The 22,702-nt window shown below is 37.5% G+C and overlaps 1 protein-coding gene across 1 annotated transcript in view; it reads right to left on the reverse strand.

Annotated features, from left to right (window-relative positions):
* Nucleotides 1-22,702, reverse strand: part of LOC101276968 (teneurin-1) — a 350,419-nt gene that overhangs the window by 242,145 nt on the left and 85,572 nt on the right. Inside the window, exons 9-11 of the mRNA XM_049704537.1 lie at nucleotides 21,582-21,683; nucleotides 19,683-19,877; nucleotides 15,782-15,982 (exon numbers count right to left, since the gene is read on the reverse strand). Coding sequence (XP_049560494.1) covers nucleotides 15,782-15,982; nucleotides 19,683-19,877; nucleotides 21,582-21,683 — 498 coding nt within the window. The remainder of the gene's footprint in view (nucleotides 1-15,781; nucleotides 15,983-19,682; nucleotides 19,878-21,581; nucleotides 21,684-22,702) is intronic.

Genomic DNA, 22,702 nt, shown 5'->3' on the forward strand with positions numbered 1-22,702 from the left:
GTACAAGTGTGTTTAAGAGTGTGTGCATGAGTGTTTCAGTGTATGCGTGTTTGTGCATTTGTGTGGCTGTGAGCATGTTTGACTGTGTGTGACCTTCTGGTTTAAATATGTGCTTGGAGATTAAATGCGATGTGCACTTTTATTTAGGCAGTCAGTAGAGTGTGCTCTAGCCTCAGCATAGAATGGGGGAAATGCCCCCCACCAAGTGTATCTGTAACACATCTATAAGATATTTGCATAAACACGCACAGAATTTATACCTTGCTTGAAAATTTGCAGGGATAAAAGAGCGATATTTAAATTTTGCCCCAGGATTTTGCACCTGGTTACATCAGTTTAATAGATGTAAATCAGCTGCCAAAGTTGGGAAATGTTCCTTCCCTGTTGCTTTAAAAATTTTTTTGGATTACTTTATTCTCTCTGGGCTCCTTATTCTTAATGACACATGTCACTTTCACAGCGATTGAGGATACTTTGAGATTGATAGTTAAAAGACTGTAATTAACATCATTTCCACTTCAGACCACCTTGAGGGCGCCAGGCACATTTCTGGGACCAGGTAGATGCCCCTTCGTCGATACATTTCCCTTTTGTTGGTTAAAGTATGCCGCTCTAGAAGGTAGAAGGCAAAGTCCTAGGGGCCAAACCTACCATGCCATGAGTGCCAGGTTCAGTGCTAGAATCTTTACATACATTACCGCATTTAATCTTCATGGCAACCTTGCAAAGTAGTGTTAATTCCACGTTTGAGATGAGGTGTTGTTGCTCAGAGAGGTTAAATGAGTTGCTTAAGGTCATGTGGCTAATTAGGGGTGAGGCTGGCATCAAACTCAGTCTGTCTGACACTGAATTGTGTTCTTTGTATTACCCTGTGCTGAACCTTTTTGACTGAATCTGAAAGTATGACCTTTAAAGAATTTATATCTTCCCTCCCTGGGCCTGGGGTTTATTTGATTGCCTGCTACTCTCTGGCCCTCAACTGCCTTCTCTAATGATGCCTAAAAACTTGATTGATATCAAGTTCACATCTATCTACCTTAGAGGTAATGAATAAATTCATGAACCATACTTCCAATGATGTTAAACCTCACTATGTGTTTTTTAAAAAAATATTTATTTATTTTGGCCGCTCCAGGTCTTGGTTGTGGCACGTGGGCTCTTTAGTTGCAGCATGCAGACTCCTTAGTTGCAGCATGCCAACTCAGTTGTGGCATGCATGCGGGATCTAGTTCCATGATCAGGGATTGAACCTGGGCTCCCTGCATTGGGAGCACAGAGTCTTACCCACTGGACCACCAGGGAAGTACCTTGCTATGTGTTTATTTCAAAGTATACTGGCTTGATTACACTTGTTTTAGAAACTATTTACTAACCGTTATGTGCCGGAGATATTACACCCATTTTACAGATACTGACATTGAAAATTCAAGAGGTAAGGTAATTTGCTTAAGACTACATAACCAGAACCAGCCAGCTCTACAGTCCTGTTGACAGCCCTGGATAAGCTTTTCTGGCAAGGTCTGGGTAAGTCATTGGATCTAATCAAGCCTCATTTTCTTCATTTATAAAATGGGAATAACAGTACTCTCACTGCAGGATTGTTACAAGGATGAAAGGCAATATACATATAGCATATTGAACATAATAGTTAATACGTGATAACAATTATCTGAGTCATTACAGTTAATGATGAGTATGGGCTTTGGCAATAAATAGACCTAGCTTCAAAGGTTCTGCCTCCAAATGGCTATGTGATCTGAGGCACACTGCTGAACTTCTCTAGGTTTTCATTTCCTTATCTATAAAATGATGATAGCATTCTATAGCACCTTTTCCCAAAGTGGTTCCAAAGAACACTTCTATCTCTGCAGGATATAAAGAAATGTTAGGTGAAACCTGGGTTTACTGATCAAAATTTTGTGGGAAGCTCTGGTAGACAGCTTTCCTTACGCAGGGAATTTTTAGCATCTATAACATGAGAATGTGCTTTGTGAATTTTCAAGTGGGAGCTAACATGTAGATTTCTCCTTTTACTTTTTCACCATAGAATGGTTTTTGTTTGTCTATAACATCTTGCAGTAAACAGTTGTATAGAAAATACTTTGGAAATACTGACTTGTCATGAAGATTAAATGGATAATATTTGTAAAGCACGTATATAGTAAGAGCTCAATAAATGTAATATCTTTGTCACTATTATTATTATCATAATCATCATTATAGTCATTAATGAGCCCCACCATGGTACAGTTACCTGGGCCAGAAAAGGTATGTCTAATACATTTGCAGAAATAGGGGGTCTTCCAACTTTGCAGACAGAGGTTTTTGTCTGCCAGATTAGGTTGAATTTGTCCAGTGTTGGTAGAAGCTTCAACAGACAATGTACTATATAATAATTATATTGGATGTATCTATCTATATAAAATAGAGTCCTCAGAGTCACCAAAGTGTTCTTTGATGACCAGGATTTTTCTGGTACATCCCAGGCTGGAATTCCACAGGTAGAGACCCTGTTGTTACACTGTCTTTTCTGATTGGTTTAAACATGTTCATGAGACCTTGTGTTTAACATAGGTATCTTCCCATATATGACAGTTTTGCCTCTTTCCCTCTCCACTTAGCTAAGAAACAATAACAACTACAAAACTTGGCAGAGGTAAGGTGAACCGCTATTGAATGTCTGACTTATATACTGGACTGTCTTCCTTTTGGTCCTGATTCAGTTCGCTGACAATCTGGAAATGATTTGCCTTTACCCTTGTATATCTCCTGTCAAGGTGCACACAGTTTGCTTAGATATACAGCCCTTTTAAAATCATCTTTAAACTTTTATCCATTCTCTGCTCCTTTTGGTAGAATTAGTCATATCTTAAGAGTTGAATTCTAGGATGGTGGTGGATCCTATTGCTTTCTACCAGAAGTCTTCAGGGACTATGTGGGTTGCTTCCCCAGGAGCCAATCTTTTAGGGAGAGATACATTTTTAGAGGGAGATGTATTAGCCCAAAAGGAAATTTCCTCACACATAAAAAATGTTTTTATGCACCAAACCTGCTGGTACTGAAGAGTAGGATGTGGGATAAATGTACAAGAAACTTTGTCTGTATCTAACCTGGAGGCCAACATTATAGATTTTATTTGCTATATAGGATTATTGACTAGGATTAGCTTCTCCTTCTCACTACCTTGCTTAGATGGATATTACAAAACAGGCAGAAATTAATAATTTTGTCACTATTTTAACCCTTGGTATAGCTGTTCTAGAGCTTTCTTCCATTTATGTTTGGACTAACAATGCCAGGAGGCTGAGAGGATTGAGATGGACTGGGAGCTATCACACTCCATTGATTCCCAAGGACCGTTTCAATCCTTCCCTCATGGTCCTTAAGCGAGGGACATCTCTCATTATGAATGGGTTGATGATAATTAAAATGGATACACTCTCTGTCTCTACTGTCCTAGTATCTGGTTTGCCAAGAATGCTGGATAGAGAAAAACAAACGTGGTGACCTTCCTAAATAAAAAGAGGCCATTGGATTTTTATCAAAGTCAAGCTGTGTTTATGAAAAGCTTATTGCTAAGTAAAAACTCAGATTTCATATGACCTTGTGGAAAGATCTGAATTTGGTTGTTCCGTAAAGAGGCCAGGGTCTGTGATAGTTACACAGGTATATACTTAGAGAGCAAGGTCATGGCATCTCAGATGACAACTGACAACTTGGTGATCCGGAGCCACCTCTATGTTTTAGTAATTCCCCCTTATATAGCACACATGATTTTTTAAACAATCAAGCTAAATAAAGCAGCTGAGGAAGATTTCATGGTTGAAGAACCACCCAAGAGCCACTCTGAATGACAAGCTCTAATCCGTGCCAGTTTGTTTATTATCTCTATAGGTTTTCTGGCTGGACTCAAGAGTGTTCTAACTCATTTTATGACGTAAAAACTCTTTCGTCCAACCAAGTTAGAAACCTATTACTTCATTAGACATATTATTTAAAACATATGCTGGTTTCCTTCTTGAGAGATTAAAAGTCTGGGCTTCACAGGCCTATGTTCTATACAAGAAGTAGGTTATCATTAGGCATTTAATCATTCTACTGTTGTCCCACATTTGTATTCTTTATCAGATTTTGCAGAACTCTGAGTATAATGACTTGATGCTTCTCCTGTCTTAGGAAATATAAGTATAAGCATTCTTTTATACTTCTTTCTTATGGGTTTATTGTTATAAACTAGAACTGGATTTAATAATGGTTACGCTTGGTGTCTTAGTGCCAAAAAGGATTGTTGATCAATTATACTAAAACCCAAATCATCATTTTTGGTAAACCCTTTTCCACATATAGCTGACTTTGTTGACAATCCTATATTACAAGGTACTTATTCAAGTTACCTTGCTATCTGAATATGTTCAGTTTAATTTGGAAGATACATTTAGTTATATTATGTTCAGTTTAATTTAGAAGATACATTGTTATATTTTCCAGGCTAAACTTAATACTGCCATATGCTAGAGCAATGCTGTCCAATAGAAATATAATGTGAAACTCAAATGCAAGCCACAGATGTAACTTTAAATTTTCTAGTAGCCACATTAAAATATTTTTAAATACAGGTGAAATTAATAATATATTGTATTTAACCCAGTATGTCAAAAATATTATCATTTCAACATGTTATCAATACAATAACTAATAAGGAGATACCTTAATTCATTTTCCATACTAAATCTTGAAGAGGATCCGTAGGTGAAGTGTCTCACTGTCCCAATACAAAGAAAGTTTTATTTCCATTGAGCTATGGGTTTGGCTTTATGTTGAGGACATGGTGAGTCATGGAAGTGATCTTGTTGCCCTGGTGTGTTGGTTGGAAGCTAGAAAACTACAATGAAATTTGATGTTATTTAGCTGTGCACATGGCTTCCTTAAATAAAGATTACATTTCTTGGCTTCCTTTGCATCTAGGTGTGGTCACACGATTTAATTATTGGTCAATGAGATATAAATAAATGTTTCCAGCAGCAGCATCAATGAAGTCTCCTTAAAAGAGAGGAGACAGGCCCTTTTCTCCTCCATTCTTTCACCTTGCCTGAAATGAAGATGTGGTGGCTGGAGCACTGGCTGCCATTGTGTACTATGAGGATAAGGGTCCCATCTTAGGGATACTAGAGGTGTGAGCCAGCAGAAACTTTCTTTCTGGAGTCATCATATAAGCCTTGGTCTGCCTACCTCTAGATTTCTTTTGTGTGAGAGTAAGGTCAAAGTTGTATCTTGTTAAACCTACTCTTTTTTTTGCCTCCCCTGAGGGAGGTATTTCCTGTTACTGAACCTAATCTTAGCAGACAGATCAGGAATATAAATTTTCCTTGAACGTGATTTTATGATGAATAGCAGGACTTAAAGTAAAGGGAGTGAAGAGATAGAATAAATACTTTTTAGCCAACTTTTCAGTGAAACATCTATTCTACAAACACAAGAAATAATACCATTTGGGAAGGGACCAAAAAAAATGTAATGACTTTGGAATAGAAAGAATTTTCATACTCCTTTAAATTAATTCAGCTTTACCACGTCTGAAAATGAATTTCTTTGAGACAGCTACTAATCTATCTTCTACTTACAAAAGATTTGTCTTTGAAATGTGTCTTTACAATGAGAATTGAAATATAATGACAATAATGGCTACCATTTATTATTATAATTTAATGTCTACTATGGGAGAAGCACTATGCTAGGTGTTTCAGATATATTATCTCATTTAACCCCTACAACTACCCTACAAAGTAAGAATTACTTCCCCATTTTACAGGAGAGGCTCGAAGAAACCAATTAACTTACTCAAGGTCACACAGCAACTCTTAGAAGCAGAGCTGGGATTTGAGTTCATTTCTGTCTGAATTTTTCTATGCTGAATCTCTGATGATTTTCATAACATTGTTTTTTTTTCCTAACACTGGCTCAGATCACTTTCATCAACCTACTTCTCCCCTAAATCATAACATTCTGATAGTCAAGGAAGAGACAGATGCTGGGATCCTGCCCTGTATATATGCTCATTGCCAATTTTCCAGAGATTCAGTGGCAGTGCTGACAAAGGAAAGGTAACATCTGTTGAATCTGAACAAGGCTCTCTGAATGGTATATTGGACAAAAGGTCTAAACCAGAAATCACGAGACTTGTCTCTCATATTAACTATATGTCTAATTAGCTACTTGACCTTACACAAAATCATTCAACCTTTCTGGGCCTCAGTTTTCTTTTATAACAGGAAGGGCAAACCTAGGTGATCTCTAAGATCTAATCCAGTGTCAATATTCCATGATTATGCCAAAAGTCTGTCAAAGGAGAAATAAACAAAGATGGTTGGAAATGAAAGCAGGCAGTAGTATTTAGAATGCTTTACCTCTCACTGCTTGACATGCAGAATTCAATTTTAAAAATGAATGGACCTAGCAGAGAACTGTGGGAAGCTCTCTTTGATTGTTGAAATTGGTTACTCTTGACTCTACCGTTAACTTTGACTGCTATGGCTTCAGAAATATCTTTTGAACAATACTTCTCAGAACATTCTTCCAATGCATACTAACTGAACCATTTTGCTAGCTGGAATAAACTCTTCTAGGTTTGTTGGACTCTAATGTGTTCACATATACCTTAGTAGAAAAAATTCTTGATTTAATTAGAACTTAAATATTTTTTCTCCACTTAAAGTGAAAAACGTTAATTATTAAAAATAAATTGAAATGCAAATTTAGCTGAAAAACACGTTTTGCAGGTGTATAAATTGAGATCCATAGTGGCTGATTAGCTTAAGATTATATGGAGAGTCAGAGGTATGCCAGTACACCAGAGGCATCTGCTGATCTGGGTGACCTAGAGTTCTGGTGAGGGTCCAGAGTGGGAAACAGACTGTTAGCTGAACCTTGGGCCTGCACAGGATCAGGGATCCATATTAAAACCAATCTAGATGAAAATGTGCCTTGCAGAAACAGACTAGAAGGAAATAATCTGTCTCAGGCTTGGGTCTGAGGATGTTAAATAACAAGCCTCCTCCGATACTTCATGGTGACTAGCCAAGTTTCATGTGGGTTTGGGGCCTGAATTTGTACCATCTGTATGGTCCGAAAAACTGTAACCTGAGATTTTTAATTTAAACTTTAAATTAGGGCTTCCCTGGTGGCGCAGTGGTTGAGAGTCCGCCTGCCGATGCAGGGGACACGGGTTCGTGCCCCAGTCTGGGAAGATCCCACATGCCGTGGAGCGGCTGGGCCCGTGAGCCATGGCCGCTGAGCCTGTGCGTCTGGAGCCTGTGCTCCGCAACTGGAGAGGCCACAACAGTGAGAGGCCCACGTACCACAAAAAAAACCAAAACCAAACAAACAAAAAAACTTTAAATTAGTACAAATAGTTACCATGTTGTACACCGGAAAATAATATAATATTGTAAGTCAACTATACTACAGTAAAAAAATAAAGTTTGCCCTGATCTGTAGTGCAGACAGGTTCTGACAGAAACAAACGTAAATCTTCCCCAGACTCAGAATTTAAACATATTTGAACCAACAATTAAAAAATAAAAGAAACAAAAAAGCAAGCCATCATATACAAGAGTTGACAGAAACAAGAAACCACAGACCCAGACCCACAAAGCCTTAACATGATCTATTTTCAAATATAGCATATAAAATAACTATGTTTAGTATGTTTAAAGAAAAGAGAGTAAACAAAAACAGGATTAAGGAGCAAGAAATTGCCGAAAATTAATGAGGCATATTTGAAAAAAAACTGAATTAAAATTTTAGAAATTAAAAGAAATCACTGAAATTTAAAATCTAATGGAAGGGTTAACCATCATAATAAACACAGATGAAGAGACATTTAGTGAGCCAGAAGACAAATTTGAAGAAATCACCTATAAAACAAAAGAGAAACAAAGAAATGTAAAATCGGAAAAAGAATAAAAGACATAGAGACCAGAGTGGGACAGTCTAATGGAACTTCTGAAAGGAGGTAACAGAGAAAGTGGGAAAATCAAGATTCGATGAGATGATGACTGAACATTTTCTATGATTTATGAAAGACATGGGTTCTTTTCTTTTTTAACATCTTTATTGGAGTATAATTGCTTTACATTGTTGTGTTAGTTTCTGCGGTATAACAAAGTGAATCAGTTATACATATACATATGTTCCCATATCTCTTCCCTCTTGCATCTCCCTCCCTCCCACCCCCCCATCCCACCCCTCTAGGTGGTCACAAAGCACCGAGCTGATCTCCCTGTGCTATGTGGCTGCTTCCCACTAGCTATCTATTTTACATTTGGTAGTGTATATAAGACATGGGTTCTTATATTCAAGAAGCTCTGCAAGTCACAAGCAGGATAAAAACAAAATTAATCCACACTGATCCTTAGGATAGGACACTGGGCTGTGAATTCTATTGCCAACCTCAACTCTGAAGCATACACAATAAAGTAACTTTTTCCCTGTGTCTCACAGCAAATTAGTTCCTTCAGTTATAAAATGAGGAAACTTATTACCAACCCTGCTTAGACCTTATGGATGTTACGAGAGTAATAGAAACCTGTTTGCTAGGTTATTGGGAATGTGGAAGTACAAGTACAAGTCAAGTTCTTTATAGCAGAGGCAAGTACCCATTCAGAATTTCTATGAGCTCCACCTTATTAAGTTTCCAGGTAAAAATGTATTGTCCTTACTCTTTAATGAAGGACTAATCTCTGTCCTTCCTATGCCTCTTCTTCTTTCCAATGACTCAGAAGAATACATGTAGAGCAAATCTCTGGAACAGTCCTGGAGGTATCTTGTATCATTAAAGCTCAATATGCAATCCACATTCTAATAATGACCCCAGCTTATGGCCATAATAATGAAATGAAGAAAATGGATATGTAAGTATTTGGAGAAAAAATTAAAACCAACAGATAAACGCAGGAAGTTTTAATTACAGGAAGGAAAGTATCCTTCAGTTTATTTGGGGGAGATGTATGGGGTGCTCTTCAATATCTCTAATCATTTGATTTTGCACAGGACTGGGACAACTTATTCTGATCCTTGCCCATGTCCTGGCCACCGACTGTGCACAATTGATTTCTGGCTTCCTTCGAGCTCTCTCAGCCATCTCCACTAGAGAAGCAGGCGGCAGGTCAGACTGTGGAGGTGGGCACCCAGGTGGCCACTTGCCCTGCAGGATCTCACCTACAGGGCCAAATACACCTTCTAGATACACCCTTTTCTGGGTCTGTTTTCATTTCATGTAGATAAATGTGCATTGAGAAAAATGCCAAATAGAAAATGAATTGGAATTCAGAATAAGACTTTGGGTAAATGAGAGGAATGCATTTAATAGCGAAGCACAGAATTTTCCTGTTTTCTTTTGATGCCCCTATTGGTCTGTCCCAATGCATTCCTTATTATTAACTGTACTTTAACCATGTAAGTAAGCATGCATCTTCACACTCATGCTTACTTAATTACATTTTCATGCTTCACAGTTGCCACCTTATTTTAATATATGTCCCTGGTTTGAAAAACAATTTTAAAGCTTTAATGTCCTGGAACAGTCAGCAGAGTTAGTTCAGATTTACAGAGAGGAAGCTGCAAATGTACCTCCTTTTTCAAACTTGTCAAATTGTCAAAAGTTTCGCTGGATTTTTGCATTGCAGCCTGCTAATGATGGCAGAACAGGCATGGTTTTTATTGTCTCAGAACAGAATGTAAAAGACGTATTTTGAAAACATTTGATATTTGATGCGCTTTGAATCACCACACTGTGTATATAATCTTATGGCTATTAAATTAACTCTCTTTTGTAAAAATAAGGGATTTTTGAATCTGAGAATATTTTGGGGTTCAATTTCTATTTTCACTTGAGACAAAAAAAACTTAGGGGGTGTCAAACCATCTCTGAGTAGGATGTGTTGCTAGGAAATCATAATAGTATGATTTTTTTTCCATTTCATATCTACCTCTCAAAAATATTTATGTGGATTCCATCTTACACACTTAATTTGAATTGAAATTCTATTAAGGATGCTCTTGGGTTATATTTCTAGTGTCACCAATGAACTTCATTTACTGATTCAGTAAATCTACAGTTAATGTTTTCACCTCACTGTAGTGTTAATGGTGTAGCCACTATGTTTCAAGCAGGGGTTTGTTTTATTAAATCAATCAAATCAGAGTCACCTTAAGGTTTACCCTTTATTTTTTTACTGAGTAGAAAAAGAATTACTTTAAAATAAATTAGATCAGAGGTTGTCATACTTTGAATGCAAGTTAAAAATAATTAAGCCTACATAGGAATTAGTCATAAGCCTTTTGTCCCTGTACGCTAAAAAGTACTTCCCATCATGTTTCGGTGACTAGTTGTTTATATGTGAGCTTTTCTTTAAGTCCAGGGAAGTTGTAGCATTATAATATATTAACATTGTTTACTAATTAATAGAAACTTTTCTTCTGAGAACTCAGCTACTGCTAAGAAATTCAAGTGTGTTCCCCGAACTGAAGAGGGAAAAGTACCTGCAATCCTAGGTTCCTAATCTGGGTACATTGATTATCTATTTTCTACTGAGATACTTAATGGTAGTTACTTTATATATGAGTGGATTTTTCTCTTCAGTGGCATGATGAATGACTATATCGTTGTGCCCGCAGCATGTACATTAGATTTTGAACAAAGCTTCTTTATCAAATGGCAGGTACAACCCTGCTGTTACTGTAATATCTGTAGGAAAAATACAGCGTACGCACTAATCATTTCAAATGGCCTAATCAATACCTGGAAATTGCAGGAAAGTGATGCATTGCATATGATAGGTATGTAGAATCAGATGAAAATCTTTTGATTATTGGCACTTTCAATAAAGGGGAAAACTAATAATGTTTTAAAAGCATATGATACTTGTGTAATCAAGGAAAGTTTTCCTAGCAATAATAATTATGTGAGTCTTTTACAACTTCCTCCTCTAATTATCCGTTTTATTAGTAGATGCACATCACCATCCATTAGGCAACACTTAAAAACATAACGAGACATTGTTATATATACACATGTATATGTGTGTGTGTGCATATATATCTCTACAAATAGAGGTAGATTCTCAAACAGCATGGTCTATGTATCAAAGTATGTTTGTCCTTATAATGAAAACAAAACTATTTACAATTAATATTTCCTCACCATAAACAATATGGAGTTAAGAGAGTTTATGGACTACATCCATGAACCATTCATAATCAGTGTCAACAGCTCAATAAACAGTATCAAGAATCACAGATCTCAGTGTTGAAAGGGGCCTCAAGGGTCATTTGGCTAATCTTCTACCATTTCAAAAATGAGGCAGCTGAGACTCAAAGAAGTTAAATTAGTTACTCAAAGTCACTGTGCTGTGAATAGACACACAGGTGCACACGCACACAAATACACACACGCAGTGTCATCTCTCTGATGGACAAGATGGCCACATGTCATAGGATAGCCTGAAAACAAATATCCTTATAACAAAGCCTTCTGGGATCTTCAGGAACTAACCCGGCTTGGAAGGGGTACATGATGATAGTACCTCAGATGATTTCTGTTATATAGCAAAAACAAAAAATATATAGCAAAAAAATATATATATATATCTGAGGTTCAGAAATACTTCAGGGCGTAATGTTCCATCTCTCTAGCTGATTAATCCAGTTCTAAGATCCAGTATAATGAGAGGTAATCATGGTAGAAAGAGCAGAAGCTGTCCTCTCTTTGTGAATGCTTAACTTCTATGAGCTTTTGTGCTCCCCTTCAAAGACTATGTGACCAGGAGAAGCCAGATTTTATGAAAGACATGTAGTAGATGCATTTTACAATGCTGATATTAGAAGCCAAGGCCAGTATCTTCAGTATAGGCTAAATGTATTACTGAGATTTCATGGCAAGGAGTTCTATTTTAAGGGAGTATGATTTGACCTGCGGTATATCCAAATCTAAACTATGTTATAACTAGCTTCTATTGTATTCCTCTTGAGGTATTTTTAAAGACTAATGAGTTAACCTTTGTGAAGTACCATGAGACCTTCAGGTTAAAGAATCCTGTATCAAGTATCAATTCACTGCCACTAACAATTCTCAACGTACCTAGAAAACAGACTGAAAATAATCAGTAAACCATTCACTGCAGTCCCCTTGGTATCAGAGCAGCACAGTTAACATGCTAACAGCTAAGCGTCATGCGCTTAGAGGAAGAAAATGATCAATGGCAAAGAGCATATCCACCACCTTTGAAGTGACATGATCCATTATAAGAATCAGATGTTAAACTGCATCCTGTACTGAGCACACTCAATTAAAAGTCTGCACAGTGAGATCATCTCGATGGTTAAGTATGCTCTGTGGGAACAACCTTTATGGAGCTTAAAAATCACAGAAGGACTATTCATACCATGACACCGGAGATTTGGAAGGCATTTCCTCCCCCTAGTTTTCAAGTTGGTAGTTTTATTAGGAAGCCTTTTTCCTGAAAGGCTGCAAAGTTTTGGATCATACTTATTCACTCTTTTGTTTCTTTGAGCAAGAGATGCTTCAAGTGTTTTTTCTACTGGGTCTAGAATGGATGAACGTGGCTTTAGTCTGCATTCTAATTTAGTCTACGTTTAGTCCACATTGTATCTGGACAAGAATGTGTCATTCATGCACTTGATATTTGATGCCCTTCATCTCCTTGAACTTTCCCTTTTCAGTAAGCTAATCTATACACCTGAGTCCCTGGCTCCTTGTCTAACTCTTCCTTTGGTGGGGGTGAGGGTGGAGGCTAGAAGGAACGCTAGATGTAGAATGAAATCAACAGCCCTGGTTTCTACTTGCACGTTTGCAAATTAGCCAGGTCTATGGCCTTGGACAAGTCATTGAACCTCGCTGGTCCTCAGTTTCCTCATGTTTCAAAAACTTGTACACTTCTTGTTCATCGTTTACTGTCTATCTCTCCCAGCCAGACTGCAAGCTCCACTAGTGCAGGAATCTTTGTATTCCTCACTGATGTATCCCAAGAGCTAGCACATGGCACATAGTAAGTGCTCAAGGAAAATTTGTTTAATAGAAGAAGTGTAGAGATATGTGGTTCAATGTTTCACAAATGTGGTAGCCTCTAGTTCACCTGTCTCAGCACCCTTAAGGATTCTAGTGCACTAAAGCCAGAGAGGCAAAGCAGTTTGCCCCTAGATGTGAGAGCTAGGGCACCATTCTAACCTCCTCATTTAATTGTCCATTGGCCAAACATTTATTGAGCCCCTATTATGTCCCTGTCATATATGTGGAATCTAAAATGTGACACAAATGAACCTATCTACAAAACAGAAACAGACTCACGGACATATAGAACAGACTTGTGGTTGCCAAGGGGGGGTGAAGAAGGGATGGATTGGGAGTTTGGGATTAGCAGATGTAAACTATTATATATAGAACGGATAAATAACAAGGTCCTACCGTATAGCACATTCAATTTCCTGTAATAAACCATAATGCAAAAGAATATGAAAAAGAATGTATATATATGTATAACTGAATCACTTTGCTGTACAGCAGTAATTAACACAACATTGTAATTCAACTATACTTCAATAAAATAAATTAAAAAAAAAAAAGACTTTTCCAAAGTCTTCTTGGCTGTAGGGTTTCTTCTCAAATAACCCATGCCCCCCTCTTGTGCTCTGCAGTACATGGCCTTGGACACAGCCTAGCAATGATACCTCTTTATACATGGTGAATTAGGTGATGGGCTCCCAGAGGACAGTATAGTACAATGGTTCAGTGCATGGAGCGTGAAGCCAGAATACCTCAGTCCAAATTCTGACTCTGATACTTGTTATAGGGGTGACTTTGGGCAAGTTATTTAATCTCTCTGTGCCTCAGTTTCCTCATGTGTAAAGTGGGCCTAATTACAGTACTTATCTCATAGGGTTGTTATGAAGATTAAGTGAACATAAGTCCAACAATTAGAAAAGTGCCTAATACACAATACTTGTTATGTAAGTGTATGCTCTAGGCCATGATACTATATCTGACACATGGAAGGATGGAAGGTATTTAATAACATTTAGTAAATAAATTAATAATCAGGTTAGAGCTATACTGTACAGTCCCCTAATATGCAGTTACTTCCCTTTTGTTAACTATCTTCTAATTGTTCAATGTGTGTTCTCCACTAGCTCCTTGTGTGCAAGGACCACGTCCATCTTGTTCATCACTATATCCCCAGCACCAAGCACCATGCCAAGCACATAGGAGGCACACTACATTTGCTAAGTGTATAAATGAGTGATTTTTAAGATTTGCATTTTAGTTATTATTACACTGTCTTTAGCATTTTAATCATTTTCTGAAATTGTAAAATGCAATCCTTTCTCCCATATTATTTCTATGTGAGGCAACAAAATTTTGTACAGTGAAGTATTAGGTTAGAATTAATTCCCTTAACAGAGCGATTCTCCTGTTTCTTTATAGTACAGGATTGCAGATTTTTGGTTCAAGACTATTTCAGGTGCTCACAGAGCACCTGTCCTTCTTGCTTATCACGTGCCATTTTACATCCGCAACAAAATTCATCAGCAGAGGCTTTGTAAGAGCTATTACTTATTAATTCTACTCACTTAATGAGCACATGGTCTGAGGATAAGAAAAAAATATATAAAGAACGATCCCTTATTTTTGGTTTAGGTGGAAAAACAAGTCACGTACTCAAATACCTACATCACAACGCCTTTTTTTTTTTTTTTTTCCGGTACGCGGGCCTGTCACTGCTATGGCCTCTCCTGTTGCGGAGCACAGGCTCCGGACGCGCAGGCTCAGCGGCCATGGCTCACGGGCCCAGCCGCTCCGCGGCATGTGGGATCTTCCCGGACCGGGGCACGAACCCGTGTCCCCTGCATTGGCAGGCGGACTCTCAACCACTGCGCCACCAGGGAAGCCCCACAATGCCTTTTTGATTCTCTAGCAATGAGTGCGGTAGGATTTCAGAGGATCCTGTTGATGTGATCAGGAAAAGTTTTATAAAATGGCTAAAACTGTAGTTGGTCTGGGTGGATGAGTTGAATTTTCACAGGTGGAGAGGGACTAGCATTCCTGCTGAGGAAAGGGCATAAAGAAAAGTGGGGGTAAGGAGAGCATACAGATCACTTTAGTGCAAGGAGGGATTTATGCAGGAAGCAGAAGTAGAAGATAGGCTGGAGAGAGAGATATGGAATAGTTTGTACTGGGCTTTTGGTAACAGGCTAGGATATCTGAAGGTTTTCTATAGACAACGGAGAACTGTGGATGATGTTAGGGTAGAGAAGCAAAGTTGTGGGACTATTAATTGGGCAGGAACATGGCAATATAGAAATAAAGTGCCTGGCTAAGTTGAGTTTTTACATGATGGGACACCCAGTGTAAATATTCTGCAGATGGCTGGAAAGGAAGGACTACTTAAATTTGGGGAAGACATAGATTTCAAATAATCTGTATAGAACTGATAACAAAAGACTTGAGAATGGATGAAATAACTACAGGAGAATACAGAACGAGGACAGAAGTTCAACTACAGAACTATGACAATGAAAAATACGATTAAAAGCCCAGCAGTATGTTGTATATGAAAATCCAGTAAAATACTAGCCTAGGGAATACCTGGAAGCCCTTTATAACCCACGAAGGCATACAGATCAGAGTTTAAGAGACACTACCTTAAGGTAAAGACCAGTAAGAACTTGGGAGTGAAGGAAGAAGAACAAGAAGAAAACTCTGACATACCTGTTGAGCAGTCAGATCCTGTCCACTTGGGATCGCAGCTGCATGTTCCAGTGTCCAGGAGAAAAGTCCCGTGTCCTGAGCACTGCTCTTGACATATGGGAAGTGGCGTTTCACAGTTGATTCCTCCCCAACCAGTAGAACAGTGACATTCTCCTTTTACACAGATGCCATGGCCAGAACACATTGGGTCTAAGCAGTCCTCTGAAGGCCCCAAAAAGGAGGGAAAAGGTTGAAAGTAAACAGGTGTGGCCAGTTTACCTTAGGACAATGAAACCGAGATACATTGATTTCCTAATATTATATCATTTATGCTGTTTTAATTAGGCAATAAAATGACTCATGTAAACGCTGTGTTCAAACCAGAATATTATTAGCACTAAAAACATGGTAGGCTATCATAAAGGTTGCAACCTAAATTTAGAAGAAGGAAACCACACATATGTTATGTGAAATTGTGAGCAGTGTATAGTACTCCCACGCAAATGGGTTGGTGGACCAGTGTGGGCCTTCAATAAGAATTCCTTGGCTTTGTAAGAAAGATCAAGAATTTTTAGTAAGTCATTCCTCGTCTTTTCTGAAATTGGAATCATAGTTCCCAGAAATGGCTTTTATTTGATGTGTCTAGAGGAGTTTTTATATATATTTAAGTTTGGATTATTTAAGGTATTAGGTGAGGTGACTGCTGTTTCATGAAATCATACAATATAATCAATTTCTTATAATTTCTCATTTATCCCTAAGAAGCACTGAAAATGAAACATTTTTAATGTAATTTCAAAATTCTTTTCCTTGTGGCTTCTCCTTCTACCAGGATGCTGTGACATAGTTTTCAATGCTTTAGAATATCACAGACTCAATTATATTTGTCTCGGATTCTGTGAAGTCTGGAAATTTTTGGACACATTCTAACAAACACTCTATTTTAGAAGTAGATTCCTATGTTTGCCTTGGGGAAAATCATTTTGTGCTTTTAATTGAGTGACCATCCCACGGGAAATGGGAAAGTTGATTTCCAAATTTTTGATCTTCCCATACAAATAAGATGAGACCAAAATAACTTAACCATGATGAGGATGTATGCTTTGAATTACTTTTCCAGCAATGGAAATAGACTGATACAATCTTCCATCATCTGCAAGACTGGCCTACTTTTAAGGTGTGGCATGTACCATGGAACAGAGTAAGTCTAACTAAGCAGTATTATAATTAGTGTTATTGCCATTATAATTAGCCCATGATCTCAGGATCATTAGCACAATGCTTTAATACCTGAGCTAATCAGCAAATAAACACCAGAAGGTACATCTGATTTCATCCGTTCATTATTTGGAGGGAGAGAAAAAGTCTAAAATGTAGAATATTGTTTCAGAAGGAGGTAATTTTATTACATCAAAATACAATAATCTTAATAAATGATATAGTATTTAACTTAATATAGTTTCTTTTTTTAGAAGGCCACCTTCAATGAATAGGCAAGTCATACGTAAGTAAGAGGCACAAAGTCATACGGCTGAAAGGACCAGGTTGGTAGTATACATGAATGAGATGGGCTGGATGTAAGAAAACAGGGTGTCAAATGAGTTGAAAATTACACCCCCACGAAAACCTGCCCATGGATGTTTACAGTAGCTCTATTCATAAGTGCCTAAATTTGGAAACAGTCTTGATGTCCTTCAATAGATGAATGGATAAACAAACTGGTATATCAAGACAATGGAAATTCAGTGAAAAGTAAATGAGCTATCAAGCCATGGAAAGACATGGAGGAGACAAATTCATGTTGCTAAATGGAATAAGCCAGTTTTAACTTTTCCATACTGTGTGATTCAAATTATATGACATTCTGAAAAAGGAAGACTACAGAGACAGTAAAAAGCTCAGTGGTTGCCAGGGGCTGGAGTAGGACGAGGGATGAATAGGTGGAGCACAGAGGATTTTTAGGGCAGTGAAATGATTCTGGATGATACCATGATGGTGGATACATGACATCATCCATTCAGCAAAACCCATATAATGCACAATACCAGGAGTGAACCCTAAGTAAACTATGGGCTTTATTTAGTTACTAATCATAATGTACCAATACTGGTTCATCAATTGTAACAAAGGTACTTTACTAATGCAAGGTGTTAATAATAGGGGAAACTGTGTGTGTGTGTGTGTGTGTGTGTGTATGTGTGTGTGTATGTGTGTGTGTGTGTGTGTGTAGGGGGTGAGGGCTATATGGGAACTCTGTACTTTTTGCTCAATTTTTATATCAGCCTAAAACTTCTCTAAAAAATAAAGTACATTAATTCAACAATTAAAAAAACAAACAAGGTGTGCTGGGAATAAGTGTCCAGTTGAAAGGAAGCTGCTGCTAATTGGCTACAATCATTGCCACCACATAGGAATGTGGGTCCAAGGTTACCAGATTTTCTAGTTGTTCAAGAGAAGCTAGAAACAGAGACTTTTATATGACATTTCTCTATTTTAAATTTTGGGAAATACGTCACATTAAACAACAACGAAAACACCACCACTACCGCTTTGTGAATCAAACAAAACCCATCCATGGGCCCAGTTCAACCTGTGAGCTCCTGGTTTGTGATGTCTGACTTAAAATATTTTTTGTTAAAAAACTGTATTTGAAAAGTTTATACCTTTAAACATGGTATTCCTTGCTATCTTGGTTATTCTGTAAATTTTCTTAGTGGCCCCTAGAAGGCAAACATAAGCTAACTCTTTTTTCCAAAGACTTACAAGATTTAAATTAGAAGGGTCTAAATTAATTAGGTTAAATGTTTTTCAGGGCAGATTGTAGATGTTGTGATAGACACCATTTTTTGGTGAATGTCTGTGTGTCCATATAGCATCTGAATATACAACTTAAATATCATGATTGCAGATGGATTCCCATAAAAACAGCTTCCAAAAGTAACTCAGGAACTCTACTGCCTTCCCTAGGCCCAATGACATTCACATTGGAACAGATACAATCTTTACACCAAAATTCTACTATGGCTAATGGGAAGTGGAAAGCTAAACTCTGGCTTGCTCATGGAGTGGAATGAGATTAAACTCTTTAAAATGCTGTGTAATCGTCTCAATGAGCCATCTTTAAAAAGCAATTATAGTGCATTTTCAGCAGTCTCTTTCCTGAACAACAGTTGTGATGAGACCATCTCCCATGGTAATGGTTTAATATTATTTCTGAAAACAGTCTTATTTGAGGAATGTGACATGAAAAAGGTCTGATTACTAGTAAATTTATTTTCCAATGTGTCTTCTTTAAATTATAAAACTATTACTATTTTGAAGTATGTTTTGTAAATGATAAAACTATTGTGTGTGTATGTGTAAAGGCTCCTTTGGGGGTGAATTTTAATATAAAGGCACTGCCTCAAAACTCATTAGTGCTAAGTCTACTTCCTTAGGCATGGACGTCAAGTTTCAGCAGGAGGTATGTAAAAATAAACAATATAAAGCAATAATAATAATGGTAATTACAAATCACTCCCAAAGAAAACATTCGTGAAATGGTTCCAAATGTGCACGTATTATTTTTATTATGTGCTTTAAAGTAAGATGTAGCCTAGTGCACTCTGTAATAATGAAAGCATGTAAATTAACACCTAAAATCATCAGTATGGAAATTCTCAAGTTATAAAACAGTGTTAAAACGAGGGGGGAAATGCCATTTTTCACTACTGCTCTGCAAGGGTCACAGATAAAGCCTCATGTTAATATTAGAGGCTGTCAGAAGAGACACGAACTCCCCCGCTCCATGTACTAAGGAGACATGTTGAGCATTTAATGGTTTGCAAAGACCACTTACATCTCTACTAGAAACCCAGAATGACACCTTGGACAATTCAGTGAGAGAAAAGCCTGGAGCAATAGATTAACACAGGGCTCTGACCTTCCTCGCATATTTCTCCTTTGTATCCTGGCACACAGATGCAGACTCCCATGATGCAGGTGCCGTGGCCAAAGCACGTTGGGTCAATGCATTGCTCTTCTGGAACGTCGCACTCTGGTCCCTTCCAGCCATTTCGGCAGACACAGTGTCCTTTCTCGTATTCTCCGTTCCCACCACACAGCACAGGGCACGAATCTGAAGGTTGGCAAATGAACTTGTAATGTTCGCATAATGCTTTTAAAATCTCCAAAGAGCAATTCTCTATCGATTCTCGTATAATATTTCTGGTAAAAAAAATTGTACTATTTCTGTCTTGCCATTTATTAAATCGGCACATGTTCGTGATTACAAACAGAATTTTCCTCTTATGGGATTGGGGGAAAGATAAATTATAAAAACATCCTGAGTGGAGAAATTATTTCAAGTACTTGCTTTTGATTCCACCATACTCTTAAACAATTATTATTATTGTCATTATTATAAGCTAGGATTTTTCTCTTTTATGGTTTTTCTTCCTCAAGCAGATGTATGCTACTTTCAGGAAGAAAACCCTGAAAATCTGTAAAACTAGTAGGGAGTTATTCGTATTATAGAATGTTATCTTTAAAAAGTTGTGCATTTATTGAAATAAAAATATATATATAAAAATAAAAAGTTGTGCATTTAAAGAGATTTATGCTGGACAGATGTCTGTGCCTACCCCACACTGTACAGACCTTTATTAGAACACTCACTCCGCTTTGTCACTGTATGTCTCCTTATTAAAAATATGGGCTTCCTGAGGGCAGGGCCTGTACCTTCTCTTATTCATTTTTTCAATACCAGCCATCACCTCTACTTCTACCTCCCACCTCCTCAAGATCTATCAGAGAACTTGGAACCTAGCAAATGCTGTAGAATTTTCTGTTGAAAACAAATATCGTATATTAACGCATATATTTGGAATCTAGAAAAACGGCACAGATGAATCGGTTTGCAAGGCAGAAATACAGACACAGATGTAGAACAAATGTATGGACACCAAGGGGGGAAAGCGGGGGTGGGTGGTGGTGGTGGTGGTGGGATGAATTGGGAGACTGGGATTGACATGTACACACTGATATGTGTAAAATAGATAACTAATAAGAACCTGCTATATAAAAAATAAATAAAATAAAATTCAAAAAAAAAAAGAATTCTCTGTTGAATAGAATTTAATCTAAAGAAAACGGAGTGGCTGAGAAACCTGAGATTAAAGCATTAGCAGACTGAGAACTTTACGAACACATTGCGAATGAGCAGAAAGCATCTCTAAAGTAATAACTGGAAGTCTATGGGGAAAACACAGTGTGATTTATCTACAGCTTTTCAAGAATTAAACTATGGGCAAGTCTAGTTGAAGTCTAGTAAAGTTTGAAAGTTTAACTTGCCTTTCCAGTCTTTCCTTTCTAGGCTACTCACGGATTTGGTGACTGTCTACCCCTTCCTGTTTACCTTGGTGTGTACAACCAGTTACCCACTCTGCCCTTTCTTAAAGTTCATCCATTATAAATGAGTTTATGAAGGGAATAGAAGTATCATGGAGTGGTTGGGTCAGAGGATCCAGGTACAAATCCCAGCTGTTAGATAACCTTGGTATTTCACCTCTCTGAGGTTATTTCTTTGCCCATAAAACTGTGATAATAGATCTACATCGTAGGACTATCGTAGGATGTAGGAATTAAAAGAAGTACTGCAAAGTGTTTAGAACAGTGCCTGGCAGAGCAAGTGCTCAGCTTTTGGTAGCAGCAGTTCGGGTGTTGTTGCTATTGCTGCTGCTACTGCCACTCCTGTCCCTCCTCTTCCTCCTATTGCTACTAATTCTGAGTTCTCAAACGACATTGAGCTCCCTAATCAATCAGTGTAACAGAGCAACCTCACCTCTAGCACAGTCAGGCCCAAGGAATCCTGGGAAGCAGTGACAATGGCCAGAGATACACTCTCCATTTCCATTGCAATTGGTCGAACAGTCATCCATTATTTCTGTTAATAGAGAGAAAAAGAAAAAAAAGAACAAACCTATAGATTGTAGAGTCCTTAATTTTTTTCTAAATTGCGAAAACTCTGGGCCTGTAACAATCTTTGCCCTCTGCTGTCTACAAAGCACTTCCTATTTAAAATCAGATGCCAAAGATTTCTGTAAGATGTCATATGCAGCACCGAATTATTAAAAGCGCCCTGGATTTGCTGAATTGGCTATTCAGGAATGAAACTAAAAACCAACCTCACCTCTAAAGTGCATAAAGGGTCTAGAGGAGTTGTATTCTTATGAGACATTCACGATAAAGCTAAAAATGTACGAGGATTATAAGTCATTTCTCAAAAGCAAAATGGACTTTAAAATGTAACCCAGAAGACGAAGTCTATTGTTTATTTTTCAAATTTAGGTTGTAGCAAATAAAAATTTCTTCTCTAGCACCTAAAATGCTTAATCTACTATCTTGACAGCTTAAATACGATAATCAGTATTTCATTTTCATTAATAAGTGACAACGGAAAGCTTTTAAAGTAAGTGTTCATATTAAATTCACCACCACTAAAAGCATTAGAACCTAAGTATTTTGTTGAGAAATGCTTTCTTGACTGTAAATGCTTATCAGTTCTTTGCCACTAATTTCCCTTCAATCCATTCTTAGAGAAGAATAGGTTTCAGGGGAATTGAGAAGGCTTTGAAGGTGCCCATAGGTAGTTGTGGTGACATAAAGATGTGCAATGCAACAGTACTTTGATAAGTCTTGTGTTAAGTAACTTGATTGAAGAGGTATAAAGTTATACAAAAATCAGTCTCTGATGAGGACGTTAAAAACTGTTTTTAGTTTAAAACTGTATTTGAGTATGATAGCATCAAATTCCAAGTCCGTGAACTATTATGATATGCATGTTTTACTCCTGTAGCTTAAAAAAATAATCTTCTCATTACTCTTTTCTGGAAGTTTTCCATAACTTAGCACTCCTGGATTCTCACTTTTATGTTCTAGCCCATTACACTCATACTTCTCGTA

The sequence above is a fragment of the Orcinus orca genome, chromosome X, assembly GCF_937001465.1.
Source record: "Orcinus orca chromosome X, mOrcOrc1.1, whole genome shotgun sequence".
Classification (NCBI taxonomy): Eukaryota; Metazoa; Chordata; class Mammalia; order Artiodactyla; family Delphinidae; genus Orcinus; species Orcinus orca.